We start from the raw sequence: 17,805 nt of genomic DNA on the forward strand, positions 1-17,805 counted from the left end.
TTTCTCCTTCAAAAGGATGATGGTAACATGAACAAAGCAGGATGTTTTAGGCATCAATGATCTAAAATACAGATTTTTTTAAAATACAGATATTCTTGAATATGCATTTTCAGTGGGGGCAAAAAAAATCTTACTCTTTGTGTATATAAAGCATAAAAACATACATCCAGTATGTATGTGGTATTAAAATTTCATGGGAGTAGATGATTAGGGGAAAAAATCTGAAAACTCTTTAGGGAGGTGAGAATAAAAAATTTGAGAAACACTGGTGCAGATTTTTTTGCTAAGTTGGGAATCTCCAAATTAATTCCATTTTAGTGATAATTCAAAATCCCTGGATGGACTAGAAAAACATGATTGTATTTCCTACCAATGTACTTGTGAACGGCTCGAATTATTTGGCCTTTCTTTCTTCTAGCAGAAGTCACTAAAATTGTTCAAGAGTAAAGAAAACTCTAGGAATAATTTTTAAATAGGTATATGAATCATTAAGTTTATAACACAGAGAATACAAACCAAGAAAGTAAATTTATTTAAGTTACTAAAATAGCTTTTAAAGTCATTTACAGATCAGCTGCTACAATGATTTTTTTTCCTGATATAAGTAATATTAATTACTTTGAAATTATTTTGGTCAATGAAACATTTAATAAAAATGTTTGTTTATTCATATACTATATATATATATATATATATATATATATATAAAATAAGCCTTTCAAAAACTTTTTGTTTTAGAATCCTCTATAAATCAGAATATCGGACTTCTGACAGAAACAAATTATAACAAGGGGTGTCAATTTATGAATACTGGTGGACCTAGTGGGAAGAAACCAGGCCACACTCCTCCATCAGTCATGGAATCCTCAGAAGGTATATGGTGAAGCCAATGAGAGGATCTAGCATTCTAAAAACAGTATTTTCATTTAAAGGTTTGTAGACAAGAAAAAAAAAAAAAAGGTGGATCCAGAACTTTAAGAATCTAAGAAAACCAAAGCAGCTGACAAATGAGAGCTCAGTTAGAGATGCAAAGTTAAAACTGAAATACTATAGCAGTACAGTAATACACAGCAGTACACCTTAACATTCTGCATCTACGGTAAACTTCAGTTTCCTTTTGGCTGGAGGCAGTCAACAGAATTTATCCCGTGCACAGTATATCTATTTGCTGTAAGTGTCAGTAAAGGACTTCAAATGCAGTAAGTAGACACACAGAAAATCCAATCCTCTTCAACAGCCCAGGAAAGCTGGTTAGTGAGTGGTTTGCCAATTCTTGAAATTATATTTCTTAACAAAACTTTCAGGATGTGACCAAAATAAACTGCTCTGAATGTACACATTCTTAAGAGCCAAGTAAACAAATATACTAAATTTCATCATATACATACTTCAAAATCTTTGGGAGGACCAGAAATTTCTTAAAGGAAAGTAAATGATAAATGAAAAACAAATCGCAACAAAATTCACTGAGAGTGGAGTTCATGTGTGACTAACCCTAAGTCTCAGTGGCGTATTTTAACATTTCACCTTGAAGACTTTTCCCCCTTTTCCTTCCCCATTCCACAACTTCTTTTTCCTGGTCTCCTCCTCCCTTCCCTCCAAAAAAAAGACAAAAAGTCCAAACACACACTCAGATGACCTTTCATTACTTTTGTTCCAAAAGCAGAAGCTGACTAAGGAATTCACATCTAAATGATGTAAAAGAGAATAAAACGGGAAAATCCACAGTCACATTGAGGGAGCTGCCTTACTAATAACTCAACAAACTCTGCAGAAAAGAAAAAAAACGAAGTTAAAAAAATTGGGAGGATTCATAAAAAAGAGCCTATCCCTCCCACTGGTCATACCACAGCAATAATGACTCAACCCAGAACCTAAGCAGATCCTCAGTGAGACCGCATATAATCTACAGTCCTCAGATATCATTAACACAGAATTTCAATCGAAACAGGGAAATGATTCTCTCAAGTAACAGATAATTAGGTTGAATACACAATTTAGATGTTCCATGTTTACTTAAGAAGTTAACTTCCTTTAAAAAGAAACCAGTTCTTCCAAAAAGAGCTCCGAATTCTGTCTCTGGTTAGAAAGACTGAAAAATTCTCATTTGAGACATGATTTTCACCCCTTATAAGCAGATACCGCTTTTCAGGTCATTTTCAGGTTGTACGGGCAGGACTAAGTGAGAAATGCGGCTCCAGAGTCCACTCAATTTGTCTGGGTCCATATGTTTGTAGGAGTTGGGTGTGTCAGAATTGGTGAACTTTACTTTGAGGAAATCCCTCACTTTTTCTTCAATTTCCTTTAGGCCTAGACTGGTTTCAAGTGTCTCCTCCTCCAACAAGACAGTCAGGACTAAGGCTACATCTTTGAAGGCTGCATTTTCATGGTCACAATACTTATAGAAGATCAAAGCAGAGCCTGCAGGCAGTGACTCGAAGCGGTGTACCACGGCTGCACTCTGGCCGTTTGTGAATCCATTGGTCAGCTCCTGATCTACCTCTTGTTTGACAATGTCACTGTCTTGAGTAGCTTTGCCTGCCCCATCAATCCGGATGGCAGGAACGCTGCGGAAGGAAGAATAGGCATCGGCAATTTGCTCACTCAGACACTTGAGTGCTTCCTCAGCATCTCGGGCAGCAGTGAGCAGCAAGATAGCAGGATGAGGCCGAGGCTGGGAGCTATTAAGATGTTTTTTCAGGAATGTCAGGCTCCTTTCCCACAGCTTCTCGTCTTGACTTTGGTACTTGTTCATAAGTTGCTTCATCTGGTTCTGGAACTCTTGAACAGCAGTGGTTTCTGCCTCAGGAGTAGGAGTGAACCAAAAACTCCCAATGACAAGAGCAGCTATCAGAACAAGTGGCCACCACCACTTCATCTGGACAAAAGATGCACTTTTGTGTTGTCCAGTCATGTCTGCTCAGGAAAAAAAAAGAGATACAAGTATTATTTTCTTAGATTCAAGGGCAAGTGACTTTTAAAGCCAATATGAATCTTTATAAACATATAGATAAAAGAGGAAGGAATTTAAATAAGGAAGCTGAATAATTTACTTCCTTAAAGAGATAATTTATCACAGGTGTTTTAAATTATGAGTATGCATATGTCTCATCAATGTCAAAATGATAAAAAAAATCTTAGAGGAAAAAGGAGAACTTAAATATAGGAAATGGCACATGCCAAGTCAGAAAGAATATAATTTATAAAGCAAAACTATTATTACCACTGCTGCTAATATTTGGGAGGTAAACAATATTCAAAGACACTTTATAAAAATAATTTTAAATTTAGAAATGTGGAATGTTATGGAAGTACATAAAGGGATAAAGAAAAAGATGCACTGTAAGTGAAATTTTCCATATATTATAATAGCTAGCTGTCCCTTTAATTGCACTGATGCCATCCTTCAGGGTTGCAGGTTAACACTAGTAAAATTTAGTTTTCAACTCATTCTTAGTTATTAACTGGCAATGATGATATCAGTTTACATTCATCTAGTGCTTTTCAGTTTATAAAGCACATTCTCATATACCATCTCATTTAATCATTTATTTAAAAAATTTTTTTTTCATTTAATCATTTAATATGACAGCAACAGTACTTCTACACTTCCTATTTATTGATTGACTGCTATTGACTCTATTATTGATTGACTACCACGGACCTTCTGGTTTTTTTTTCTTTCTTGAAAAAAATTTTATTTTTATTATTTTGCCATGGACTTTTTAGAGCAACAGTTCTCAAAGTGTGGTTGGTGGAGTATCTCAAGATCTCTTCAGGGAGGTCCTTGAGGTTAAAGCTATCCTCCTAACACTAAGATGTTACTTGACTTTTTCCACCATGTTGACATCTGCACTGATGGTGCAAAAAGCTATGGTAGAAAAAACAACTCATGATTTAGATGAACCACAGGGCAATGGCAGCAAACTGTCTTTGTACTTTCATAGCATGCATTAAAGATTATCAGTTTCACTTAAGAACGTAATTCATGAAGCAGTTAAAATTATTTATCTTATTAAAACTCAATCCTTGAGTACAAATCTTAACATCCTATGTGAAGAAATGGGAAGTACACATAAAGCACTTCTGACACAGAGCACAGCACAATGGCTGCCCCAGGGAAAGAACGCTGTGCACCTGAGCTGTGGGCTGAACAGGTGCTTTTTTTCACAGAATTTTTACTCGAAAGAACAAGTGACAAACTATGCTTAGTCAGACTTTTATATATAGAAGATATTTTCTTGAAAATGAACAAAGTTGAGCTTGTTGCTTCTAAGAGAACAACTGACAATATTTGTTTCCAATTCTAAAATTCAAGGTTTCAAGTGAAAATTAGGATTGTGGGGAAGTATTGTATCTGCCATCATGAGCTTAACAGCTTCCAATAGTTAAGACTTTTTTGTCTTGAGATTAGTGGTGATACTAACAAGTGCTATCTTTTTATCTTGTATTACAAGTGTCAACATTTGGAAGATCTACATAACTTTGTGAGACAACATTTTCCAAATGACTAGTGCATACTCATACAAAGTACAAGAAAGACCAATGGATTTTAATGAGAACACAAAAAGTTCATTAATATTGTTTCAGATTTCACATTTCAAATAACATTTAGAAACTACCACTTGTTCAGTTTTAGAGAATATCAAAACAGAATATCCACAACTGTCTGAAGGCTATTACAATTTTACGTATCTGTTTAAAGCTGGATTTTTGCAGATAACTTCAACCAAAACAATATACTTTAACAGGTTAAATACAGAAGCAGATATGAGACTCCAGCTTCATTTTATTAAGCCAGGCATTAAAAAGATTAGAAAAAACACGAAGTAAGCTATCATTCTTCTTACTAAATTATTTAAAAATAAATTAATAAACATTTAAATTTCTTTTCAATTTTAATTTCTAGGTAAATATGGACATATTAAACAAAAAAGCTCTCTTGGGGTATTTATTAATTTTGCTAGTGGAAAGTGGTATTGAGATCAAAGAGTCTGAAAATCACTGTTATTTTCTTAGTACTCATTCAGGATAATAAGCAGACTTAGAGAATTGAAGAAACTTGCCCGAAGGCTATATAGAAGGTAAGCGGCCCAATCTAATTCAAATATAATTCTTTAAACTCTGAAAACTACGGTAATCCCATTATGTCATGCTATGTGCATCTTTCTTTTAACTCGGTGAGGTTCAATTGGTTAATAGTATTAGTTGCTTAATTATTAATTTTTACTTTAGGTCTTATGGATAATAAAGTATAGGGGAAGACCAGATGTTGTTTCATACAGTTTGTCCTTAAAGATTTCCCTGCTAGTAAAATACATATATATATATACACACACACACACACACCTTTTCCTTTGAAGTGCTTAAAATACCATTCTTCAAATAGCATGAAGTTATTTGGCATGAAAAAAAAATTTAAAAACCACCATGATCACCAATTTTAGAGACTCATTTAATAAAAACTGAATAGATAAACTTACGTTGGCTGGAGGTTGATGGAGACTGGTTTCCAAGGTCTGATTTCAGAACAGTGTCATCTAATGATAGAGTAATAGAGACTATCAGTTTATGTTTCATAATTTCAGTGTTTCCAATAGAAAAGGAAAATACAAATTCCACCAAGAGAAAATAAGGCAGAGGCCAGCCAGAAACAGAAGAAAATGCAGAAGCTCTGAGTGCCCATGAGATTGACAGCTGCTTGAGAAACAGAACCTATTTCATAATTATTTATGGTATGTAAAAAGCATACTCTTAGTATATCAGTATTGTGAAAAAGCCTTGAAGTATTTGACCCAAATTATTTAGTGGGAGTGGTGAAACTTATGGGACAAAGTTAAGAGGACAAAGAAAATAAAAACAACTATAATAAAAGGAAACACATTATACCATCTGAAAAACTGCCATATATTGAACTCTTGCTTGGTGATGATGCTGAAAAGAGGGAAAGAAGGACAAAATATGGATTATGGATTACTGAGCTCTCTGGATAAGAGTTTTAAGATAAAATGCAATCTTAATCCTCACTATTTTCTACCTCAGACTGTTTCGAATATTTCCTCTGGTGCTTCTGACCATTTCAAATACCAGTAATATTTTAAAAATTACATTAAAAACTTTTCGCCATTTCTGTTAATAGACCAGTAATTCTGTTTTAGCTTGTGGTAAAACAACAGATTCCAAAATAATTTTCTCATAATTCCATTCAATCTCTATTTCCATTATTACTTTAGAAAACAAATTAAAAGCTACCCCAACTCTTTCCTTATTCCCTCCTTCATTCTTGGCATGGTCACAGATTTTGACATCTAAGAGAGGAAATGGAAGGACAGGATTCAGAGGGCGAAGAGGCGGAGTTTCTTATTCGTATGATCTACATTTACCAATACTGCCACCTGTCACTTGCCTGAAGTTTTATAACTTTTATGTAAGTACTTTCCCTGGTGTTTATCAACAGCTTTCATTTGAGGAAAACTGGAATAAACTGGAGGGATAAAATTAGCACTGCTAAGATACAAAAATAGCCTTATTTTTGGTCATATGACAAAAAACATCAAATGAAACAAAATAACATCAACCTTAACTCTATAGGCATATCGTTTTGCAAATACCAGTTTAGCTAAGAAATTGCATCTTTAGAAGTTTCTAAGTTAGGTCACCAAAAGTCACAACTGACTTAACTAAAACAGAAAAAAAAAATCCATCAGATAATGTTTATCTTGAACACCTCATTCATGACTACAAAGATCAAATGAGATAATATATAAAAGTGCTGTGCAATGCTATATACTGTGATGATATTAATGATGAAGACTAGCTAAATAATTGCTATTATGAAACATATGTAACATTTATATGACTCAGAACACAAAATTAAAAAAAATTAACACAAACACAACTAAGAAAAATTTTCATTTACAACAGCATCAACAAGAATAAAATATTTAGGAATAAGCTTAAGCAAGGAGGTGAAAGACTTATTACTGAAACCTCTAAAACACTGATGAAAGAAATTAAAGCCTACACAAGTTAAGGAAAGACACCCCATGGTGATGAACTGAAGAATTAATATTCTTAAAATATCCATACTACCCAAAGCATTCTATAGATTCAGTGCAATCCCTATCAAAATTCCAATGTATTTTTTACAGAAATAAAAAACAATCCTAAAATTCATATGGAGCCACAAAAGACCCCCAAAATAGCCAACTTTTTTTAAAAACTTTTTTTTATTGAGTTATAGTCATTTTACAATGTTGTGTCAAATTTGAGCAAGAAGAACAAAGTTGGAGTATCACACTTCCTGATTTCAAAATATATCACAAAGCTAGAGTAATCAAAGCATTATGGTACTGCCATAAAAAGACATACAGACCAACAGAAGAGAAAACAGAGTCAAAAATAAACCCATGAAGATACATATGGTCAACTGATTGTCGACAAGGGTGCCAAGAATACACAAGGGGGAAAGGACAGTCTCCTCAATAGACGGTACTGGGAAGACTGGATATCCACATACAAAAAAATGAAATTGGATCTCATACCATCCACAAAAATCAACTCAAAATGGATTAAAGACTTAAACAGTAAAAACCCAAACAATAAAACTCCCAGAAGAAACATACGAGAGAAAGCTTCTTGAAGTTGGCTTTGACAATGATTTCTTGGATGTGCACCAAAAGCACGGGAAACAAAAGTAAAAACAGACCATGGGATTACATCAAACTTAAAAAGCACAGTGACACATGTGATCAAAATCACAATGAGGTATCATCTCACGTTATAAAATGTGATGTGGCTATTATCAAAAAACCAAGGTATATGGAGACTATGTGGAGAAAAGAGAACCCCTATACACTGTTGGCAGGAATATAAGTTAGTGTATGGCGGCTCCTCAGAAAGTTAAAAATGGAACTACCATTTTATACTATAAAATGATATAAGAGAGTACCCCTATAGAAGAGAACAGAGAGTTAATACTTGCATAGTCCATAGAACACAAACAAATATAGCAGGGTAAATGCTGCTGAGGCAGGGTATTATCTAAAAGGTAATCTCTATTCTTATTAAAAATATTATTGAAGACAATAATAAAAATTCCTAAAAAAAATGTTTTTAAAAAGGTAAAGGTCAAAGCTTTTCTAGTATGAAGAATATAGTAAAATCATTCTATAAAGTCAAGAGCAGAGGGCATGAATCTTTCAGTTATTACTACTGATTATTACATAATACACTGTTAACAATAAATAAGCATTAATTATGTGGTATTTAGACTTAAAAAATTATGTTCACATATAAAATAATCTAATTAAATAACCCAGTTATAGGCACTATAGTTCCCACTTTAAAGTTAGGAAAATTGAGGTTCACCAAGGTTAAGTGACTTTATTTACCAAGATAACTCAATTAGTAAGTAGAAAAGCTGGGACTGGAACCCAGTAATTCTAACTCTAAACTTCCCCCTTTTCTCTACACCACTTTTAAAGACAGATTCTAAAGCATATATGTATTAATGAAGCATAGATTCAGAGGTCTGACTCTCCACAGACAGTGTTCCTCATTCTCACTGTTCTATCATCTGGGAAACAGGAAAAATAAAGACAGTGGTTCTATCTTTCCCAAAAGGTTTGGATATAGGCAGAAACCTGAACTGGGACCTATCTAACAAGAGAGAGACAGGGTGCTAACACAGGGTCATAATAATGATCTAAAGTTCCAGATTCTTGAACAACTAAATCTAAAAATAATTGTTTTTCTCACTGAAGCAGGTAGAAGTGCATAGTTAAGACAATGAGATATGAAATTTGGAATGCCAAGGAAAAATTTTTTCGAATCATCTTGGATTAAAGAGGAATCTACAAGGCTGTTTGAAAAATCACTGCAGCCTTCTACTTTGAAAATATTTTCTTCCTGTTCTTAAAGTCCTCATGTGGTCAGAAATCTAAAAAATTCTGGTATCTGAATCTGCAAACTTCTGCTATATAATTTCTATTTAACTCTCACAGTCCTATATATATATGGTAGACGGCTATCAACCAGTATGCAACTATTTAAGCCATAACAAATATACAAACTTAAGACAAAGTAGGATTGCAAACAGAATGCAAAAATACTAAAAACGAGCTATCAATTTAGCAACCAAAGATTATTTCTACATTCCAACCAAACCTTCAAAATATTTATTTTCCCTTCTGCATTTCACTTGTACAGTTGTCTTATTAGAATAAATAAAAACACAAACTTTTTTTTTTTATAACAGTCTGTCTTACACTTTTCTGGAAGTAATTTATCTGCTACTAATTATACAAAATACATAGTTAATATAAGAAATAACCTAAGAAGTTTCTGAACTTTTCATAGGATGTATATACTTTAACTCAGGCAGTTCTGCTTCCAAGAGTATCTCTCAGATCTGATCTTTAAAATAAGTTTTAATTTTTAATACTGGTTGAAAACATAATCCTAAGAAGCTGAATGATTAATACTTGGTTTCCTAACTATAATAGGTCAGGAGAACAAATTTTAAGAGGAAATAGGCTTCTAATAGCAAGTGTATACCGAGCAATAAGAAATGACAACCAACAGTACGGCAAGGGCAAAAAGCTATTTGAGTTTTAGGCAGTTAAAGAACTCACTTATATGTAGGGTAAAACTCCACTGCTGGGGAAAAATTGTGACCATTGCTACTTTACTAATGGAAAAACAAAGCCTCTTGTCCAATTATAGTTAGCCATTTCGTGAGCAAGAGCTATATGATGCAGATTTTTATATCGTCTAAATGAAATATAAGGGGCCACCTGATGACCTTGAGACCTACTGCCGTTACATGAGTAAGGGATAGTGGTTAAAGGTCACTTACGGCATGGCATGGATTTTTTTTTATACAATTAAGGTTTAATGTGGACACACTACTATAGAAATTACAATAGACACTGAATTCAAAGTATGATTGTTTTATCACGTTTACTTATGTTATTTCTTAAATCCTGTGACATTTAATCCTTCCTAAACCTAAACACGAAAATACAATTTAAAAATTTCAGCCTCTATTACTTGAAATAAGTACATAAAGCTGCTCTAAGTGGTTATTTATATAAAAGTAAATAATCTGGGATTTCAAAATTTGTAGACACTGATAGGCATATGCAGAATAGATAAACAAGATTATACTGTATAGCACAGGGAAATATATACAAGACCTTGTGGTAGCTCACAGTGAAAAAAAAATGTGACAATGAATATATATATGTTCATGTATAACTGAAAAATTGTGCTCTACACTGGAATTTGATACAACATTTTAAAATGATTATAAATCAGTAAAAAGTGTTAAAGTAAATAATCTGTTAAAAGTAACAAACAGGTAATGTCAAAAGAGTAGAATTTCATTTTCATGTACAGATCGTACTGTTGCTAGATAGAACTGACAGTCTGTCAAGTACAGACCCATTATTTACTGGTTTTCTTACACCACTGTCTACACTTTACACCCAGTCCATCTCCTGCTAGTCCAAGTAGAAGGAAATAACTAAACCGGTAATCATAGATGTCCTTATAAACGAAATCACAAACAACCCGAATGCTTATCTGAAGAACTAAATAATTTTATATATTAAATAATCAAGAAAACAGAAAGTAATCTTAAAATGACTTCAATAACAGGTGGAGATTCATCAACTTACTTTTCATCCTAGTCCTTATTCTTGTGGCGTGTTCAATCCATTCCTGAGGGGTTTTGTGATATCCCGAGCCTGAGGTAAATATATACATACATATATATATATATATCAAGCTATCAGTTCACACAGTTTGAAAATTTATACTATACCCCAGTGTTCTAAGGTAAATTCATCAGAAAAGCAAAACAAAGTTGGGGAGAAAAGACACAAAAGGCAGTAATAGTTCAAAACTAAAAGATAATGTCAAAGGATCACATCAGTGATAATGAACCACTTCCCACAGCAAAAGAGGCAGCAAATAAATACATAATCTCCGAAGAGACAAAACTACATGCAAGTCCTTTGCTATGATCTCTGAGAATGACTGTGTTCATTAACACTTGAACTTCATTAACACTTCAGTGTAAATTAAGAAGAAAAAAGCTAACCATTTACTTTCATAAATAAGTTATTTTCAGTAAAATAGCCCTGAACACATTTCCACATCACAGAGTAATTATCACCTATAGTACCAATTTGTGGTGGATTAAAAGGCAAAGAGGGCAGAATGACTTAAAATCCTATTCAAATTTTTGTTGGCAGAGAAAGACTCGGTTAGAATTGCTTAAATGATAAAAGAATAGACAACCAACCACTTACTAAGCACTAATGGTTGCTTATCAAAAGCTGTGTAGTTTCGACCTGAAACAGAAAACAGAGATTAAGTCATAGAATATTTGGAAATTAAAAAAAATGAAGATGTTGCAAAGACATTTTGCTTGTTTACTATGGATATCATATCCAAAAACAAACAAAAATCAAAACTTTCCTTTATTAGTCCCAAACATATACAATATGTATGTATTTTCCCTTTCCTAAACTTCAAAATGTTCAGGAATCAGATAATAAGAAGCCAGCTTTAAGATCAACATCATCAAAATAATGGCTAAAAGTACGGAATATTTACCAGGTACCGAGTATAATTTTATTAATTCTCACACTTTATGTGGTGGATACTGTTATTCCTATTTTACAAATAAGGAAACTGAAATTGTTAATTTGTTCAAGATTACACATCTAAAGGTAGTATGACAGAGAATGTAAATGCAGGCAGTTCATATATAACAGTATATACTATATAAGCAAATTTGTGAACACTGCAAAGTAGTCATGAAGTGAAAGATTCTACTTCAAGTTTGGGATGGTATCTAAGTACAACTGTAAAATGATACAGTGGGATAATAAAAAAATGATATTACAATTGTAACAGGGTACATTTCCAAATCTGCCGTAAAGAAATGTTACTTCTACCCTCTAATTCAAGTATCAGTATAACTTTATGTTCAACTTTATTTTTCTCTGACTACAAATGCAATATATGCTAGCTGTACAGAAATGCACCATTCTAAAAATGCATAACTTAAAAATTAATTAGTATCTATTAAGTGCCCACTATGTGTAAAACATTGTAGGAAAACCATGGAGAATAAGTCAGATAGATGTAGATACCAGATTTGTATTCAGTCTAACAAGGTACTTTTCTAAAACGTAGACATTATATTGTCTTTCATTGATTCTGAAGAAGTAATTTTTAAAAAACACCTCTGATTTATGGCTGCATCTTATAATCAACAGTATGTCACACTTTAACTGCATTTTCTTTCTTTCTCAGTGATATGTAAAAGCAGTGGCATCTTAGATTCAAGGAAATATATACTGATCACCTAACTGTATACAAATAACTCATTTTCCATAACTGAAATGTATTCCACTGCAAGAGTATAGCATAATTAATACAGGGAGACAAATTTCAGAGCTTCCAAAGATCAAAGATTTAGAAAAATAAAGGGCGAATGTATTAAGATGATTCAGAAAGTCATTTTTCACAAATGACTTATTTCTGTTTCAGTTGCTTTTGTTTTGTCTCAGTTTAAACTCCAAACCCAGAACCTACTAAAGACTAAAACAACATATACGTATATACACACATACAAAGTAGAATTCAATGAGCACAGCAATTATGAAATAGATTTCCAAAGACTTTTTCTTTAAATATAGTCTCATATTTTAAAAATAATGATGTGGAAGGAAAAAAAGTCTTGAAGATTTTACATTCAAGGATATTTCTGGTTGATCAATAATTAATTTGAGTTCTGGGAATTGATTAAAAAATGGGAAAAAAAAAACCAGAATAATTTCTGCTTAACCTAAGAAATACATATCAATTGTAGGTTATCTGCAAAATATAGAAAAAAGGTAAAAGAAAAATGTCAACAATGATTCTACCAACCCGATTATATTACTTTCCAGTCTTTTTTGTGCATTACATTTTCTTTGAAAATGAAAATTTTCAAAGCTGTAAGCAAGGCTGTAAAACTTTTATATACCCACCACCTAACTTACCATTAGCTTTTTACTATACCTGATTTATCACTTATTTATTCATCCTTCCAGACTTTTGCAACATTTGCAATGGTTGAAATCATACCATCAAGGCTCAAACTAATACCTTAATTAAACTAAAACAATCAACAAATTTATATTGCAAGCAAAGACATTGAACACATCACAGAAAGCAGTTTTTTTGTTTTTTCAATTCAAATTCAAGTTTGAGTACAGAGATGATTAACTCAAGAAGGAAAGTCAAGATGCAAGATGAAGTTCTTTTTTTAGAACTCACTCTACCTTTATTTCAACATTTTACGTTAAATTGCAAAAGAGGATCTTCAAAAACAAGAACAGCATTTGACCACACCCACAACAGACAGACTTTTAAGGATGTAAATTATGGTTTTACTTACTTTGTGATGACTGCCAAAGTGATTCTGGATATTGACTTGATGATCTAATGGTTTGGTCTAAAAATGAAAAAGAAATATAGTACACTATAGAGCTTATTTAACTTTTTAAGTGCACATTTTACCAAAGAACAATGAGTAATCAAAAGAGCAAAAAATATTCACACAAACCCTAGGGAATTCAACACTTGGACATGTAATTTATTTAAAAAAATAGTTTCTAAAGGGTCATGTTATATCTAAAAATTTAATTAATTATCTATCTTTTGTTTTTAAAGAAAAAAAAAGAAGTCATAGAACATTGCATGACGTAAAGGACATAATGAAACCTTTGAGTTGAGGAAAATTCTTAAAGTTTATAATAATGGATCTTCTTGAAATCATTACTATCCATTTTGCCTTAAAATTTTCTTGCAACTGGTCAATACATTATGTATTTTAGTCTTCCCTTCTTCAAACTTTTTCTTCATTTAAAAGTGGAATTTATAACAAAATCTGTTTAAAAGTGACCAGACTGCTATCTTGGAGGCAAAAGCATTTGACACATCCAGGAAGTGGCTAAGTATTTTTGTTAGTGCGCTCCTTTTACTAAAAAAGTTTTGAGCATCAATCTCCAAAACATATTTCTAACATTACATACATGAATCACTAAAATATTAACTAATATGTACTACTGTAAAACAAACAAAAATAGATATTCTAAATGGATGAAATAAAAAATAAATATACATGAAACTCTAATATTTTCTCCCTTCACTGTGATGTATCTTCTTGTACCTCTTCGGTTATAACTGGCCCAGAAGATAGTCTGAAAAATCAGTATTCTTCTTCTTATGCCTCACCTCTTTGTTCTTTAGCTGGAGTCTTCTCTTGCATGGTGTCTGGGTGCTTCAATAAGAACTCTAAAGGGATCACAGAGCCTGGGATTTATGTATTTCAAAGGGTAGCAATCGTACCAATGGCATCAAACTACTGGCCACAAGAATGGCTTAATCAGTCTCTAATTTTTAGAGCTTTATGAAGCACATACGAAAACTAATAACAGGACTTAATTTGAGTGTTTACTATGTGCCAGGTACTTTCTAAGTAATTTAACCTTACAATAAGCCAGGTGAGAAAACTGAGGAGCATAAAAGTTAAGCAATTGCCTGAGGGCACAAACCTAGTAGTGGAGGAGTGAAACCCAGGGATTCTGGTTCCAGAGAACGTGTTCTTAACCACTATGCTAGGATGTTGCATGTCTCCTTTGGGATTTCTGTATCAAGGAAGAATAGGGAATGAATATACGTATATATATGCATGACTGGGACATTGTGCTGTACACCAGAAATTGACACTTTGTAACTGTACTTTAATTAAAAAAAAAAAAAGAATGGGGGAAAATGAGGAAGGGTGGGAAGTATACAGAATACCACACACCCATAAACTAGCTTCTGAGCTTATTTTTTTTTAAACATTTTTTTATTGATTTATAATCATTTTACAATGTTGTGTCAAATTCCAGTGTTCAGCACAATTTTTCAGTCACTCACGGACATATACACATTCATTGTCACATTTTTTTCTCTGTGATTTATCATAACATTTTGTGTATATTTCCCTGTGCTATACAGTGTAATCTTGTTTATCTATTCTACAATTTTGAAATCCCAGTCTATCCCTTCCCACCCTCCACCCCCCTGGTAACCACAAGTCTGTATTCTCTGTCCATGAGTCTATTTCTGTCCTGTATTTATGCTTTGTTTTTGTTTGTTTGTTTGTTTTTGTTTTTGTGAGCTTATTTTTAAAGTGGAATGATTAAGTAAAACATAGGATTACAGAAATTCTCAAAAGGACGTGAGTGAAAAATGGAGACATAATCTTCCATGGGACTATTAAAACATAAAATTACTCATTATTTACGAAGTTTACAAATTTGATCAGCACCCTCATAAGCCTCAAGTTGGTGTTTTTTCTCTTCAGTCAGTTCTTTCCTTAAATAAATTTAAATATAAATTTACATGGATAATTAGAAACTGTTGTTGCTAATTTGGTGTGAATTTGAGCAATCCAGAGATAAAAGTAGTAATCTAAGTATGTTAAAACTTCCTTTCAAAAAAGAAGAACAATCTCAAATAAACAATCTAACCCACCAGCTAAAAGAACTAGAAAAAGAAAAGCAAAAACAAAACAAAACAAAAAAACTTCCTAAAGCTAACTAACACGCCTGACAGTGTGTAGTGAGTCAATGCCAGTGTGATATCGGTTTTTTTTTTTCAGATGCCAAATTTTTTTTTCATTGAGTTATAGTCAGTTTACAATGTTGTATAAATTTCTGGTGTACAGCACAATTCTTCAGTCATACGTATATTCATTTTCATATTCTTTTTCACTGTGAGCTACTACAAGATACTGAATATATTTCCCTGTGCTATACATTATAAACTTACCTATTTTATATATACCTGTCAGTATATCTCAAACTCCCAGTTTAACCCACCCATCCCTCTCCCCACTGGGAACCACAAGTCTGTATTCTATGTCTGTGAGTCTGTTGTCAATCAGTTTCTCTTAAAATTTTTTTAAAAAACTACAAATAACTCTTGAGAACAAAAATCTTATGTTCTGGAAATATCAAAGCAAAATAAAAGTGATTTATTGTTATTATTATTTATTATTATGTTATTACATTACATTGTACTACCAATCAAATGTATATATGAAATCAGTAATTTTAATAAATATTAAAAAGTTAGCAACTTTTAAAAAACTCTTTAAAAATTAGTTTTAATAAATACTTTAAAGTATTTTTTTTAAAAAAGCAAGTTCACATAAATTCTTTATATTTTAACTAAAAATACAGCTCCTAAGATAAAAGTCATATGTACATAAAACAATGTTACCTTCAGACTCAACAGAATCCCTGGATCTGACTTTAACAGTAGAAACATCACTGTCAGAGCTGTCTTGATCATTTTCTTCAGTTTCTCCTAAAAAGAAGTAAAAATACACGAGTATAGTTTGTATTCCAAGGCTCTACAGATCTGGATTAAAAAACAAAAACAAGTAATTCAACCTTAAAATGAAGCCTTTTAAAATATCAGGTGTGTAATTGCCACTTATTATGTTTACTATTCTGAGTCACAAAGTTGTAGATAAGCTAAAAACATTTTATGTTCTCTGGGGTATATAATTATGCCCCAAATATTCAGAGTAATATCAGCAAGATTACTCTCTGAGGCTTTAATGTAGAGGCAAAGAGTAAACAAATGAGCATTAAATAGAAGGAAAGTTTTACTCCGTGGGAGGAGAAGCACATATGGTATAGTATACCCACACCCACACACAAACATTTCAGTATGCAGGCAACAATCTCAGATTATGCAAAGCTTGAAAATGGACTAAGTTTTACTGTAGTATTCAAACACAGCCTGGTTATGAGAATTTGAAAAACTGATCATTTTAATATCATAATCCAAGGCCAGCATATGCCAGAACTGAAAATATTAGCTTTGCTTAAATTAACTCAACAGGGCAAAAGATGCTTAAAATGCACATAAGGGCAATTATCACTCATTGTATCCTAATTTATCTATCCATTCAAGAGTTCAGATAAATGTGAATTCTTTTTTCCCCTGAAGAAAAGGACACTATTTTCTGTTCTCTCTTAAGTACCTATCAAATTTGCTTCTAATGCTAACAAATACAAAAAAGATTTAGAATATATTGCATGATATTTTAAAAGAAAATACCTTCTTCAGAGAAATTCACCTTCTCTTGGACACTGGTGGCTTCTAGAAGACAAAAGCATACATGTTGTATATAACATCAAAAGCTAAAGCTCAGGAATAAATAAGAGCATCCATTTGGGGGGGGTGGTAATTAGGTTTATTTGTTAATTTACTTTTTTTTTTCAGAGGAGGTACTGGGGATTGAACCCAGGACCTCATGAATGCTAAGCATGCGCTTTACCACTTTGAGCTATACCTTCCCCATTAAGAGCATCCATTTTAAAAAGTGAACACAACATCACACCATTTAAACTTTTTTTTCTGTTAAATCATTAAAAAAAGAATCTATTTTTTCCTTTACATTATTTCAGGAATTAAGTCTACTACAAACTAGAATCAGAAAGAGTTTAATTTTCCTTCACCCAGAGGTCTATTTGTACTATAAAATATAGAAAACATGAAACTGTTGATAAGCAAATTTACAGTATTCTCACTCTCCTATTTGCTAGATGCCCTGCACTCCATTCAAAGGCCAACCATACAAGTAGAACTGAAAATCCAGTTCTTCAATGCACTGGTGTATCTAAAGGTAAGAAATTCTCCTACTTTCAGCAGGTCCACAGAGACCACTATTTCTCA

General features: G+C 32.6%; 1 protein-coding gene across 7 annotated transcripts in view; it reads right to left on the reverse strand.

Annotated features, from left to right (window-relative positions):
• Positions 1–1,979: 1,979 nt before the first annotated feature.
• TOR1AIP1 (torsin 1A interacting protein 1) overlaps positions 1,980–17,805 on the reverse strand; it is a 35,470-nt gene continuing 19,644 nt past the window's right edge. For 4 of the 7 annotated variants that reach the window (XM_015245691.3, XM_015245690.3, XM_015245687.3 and 1 more), the window contains 8 exons: positions 17,188–17,229; positions 16,339–16,425; positions 13,460–13,516; positions 11,319–11,360; positions 10,683–10,751; positions 5,890–5,934; positions 5,484–5,540; positions 1,980–2,916 (listed from right to left, as the gene is read on the reverse strand). In XM_015245691.3, the coding sequence (XP_015101177.2) occupies positions 2,129–2,916; positions 5,484–5,540; positions 5,890–5,934; positions 10,683–10,751; positions 11,319–11,360; positions 13,460–13,516; positions 16,339–16,425; positions 17,188–17,229 (1,187 nt within the window). In that variant the 3' untranslated portion in view covers positions 1,980–2,128. The remainder of the gene's footprint in view (positions 2,917–5,483; positions 5,541–5,889; positions 5,935–10,682; positions 10,752–11,318; positions 11,361–13,459; positions 13,517–16,338; positions 16,426–17,187; positions 17,230–17,805) is intronic. The other 3 variants (XM_006211795.4, XM_072946013.1, XM_015245688.3) reach the window with 1 other exon arrangement.

Source organism: Vicugna pacos, chromosome 21 (assembly GCF_048564905.1).
Source record: "Vicugna pacos chromosome 21, VicPac4, whole genome shotgun sequence".
Lineage (NCBI taxonomy): Eukaryota > Metazoa > Chordata > Mammalia > Artiodactyla > Camelidae > Vicugna > Vicugna pacos.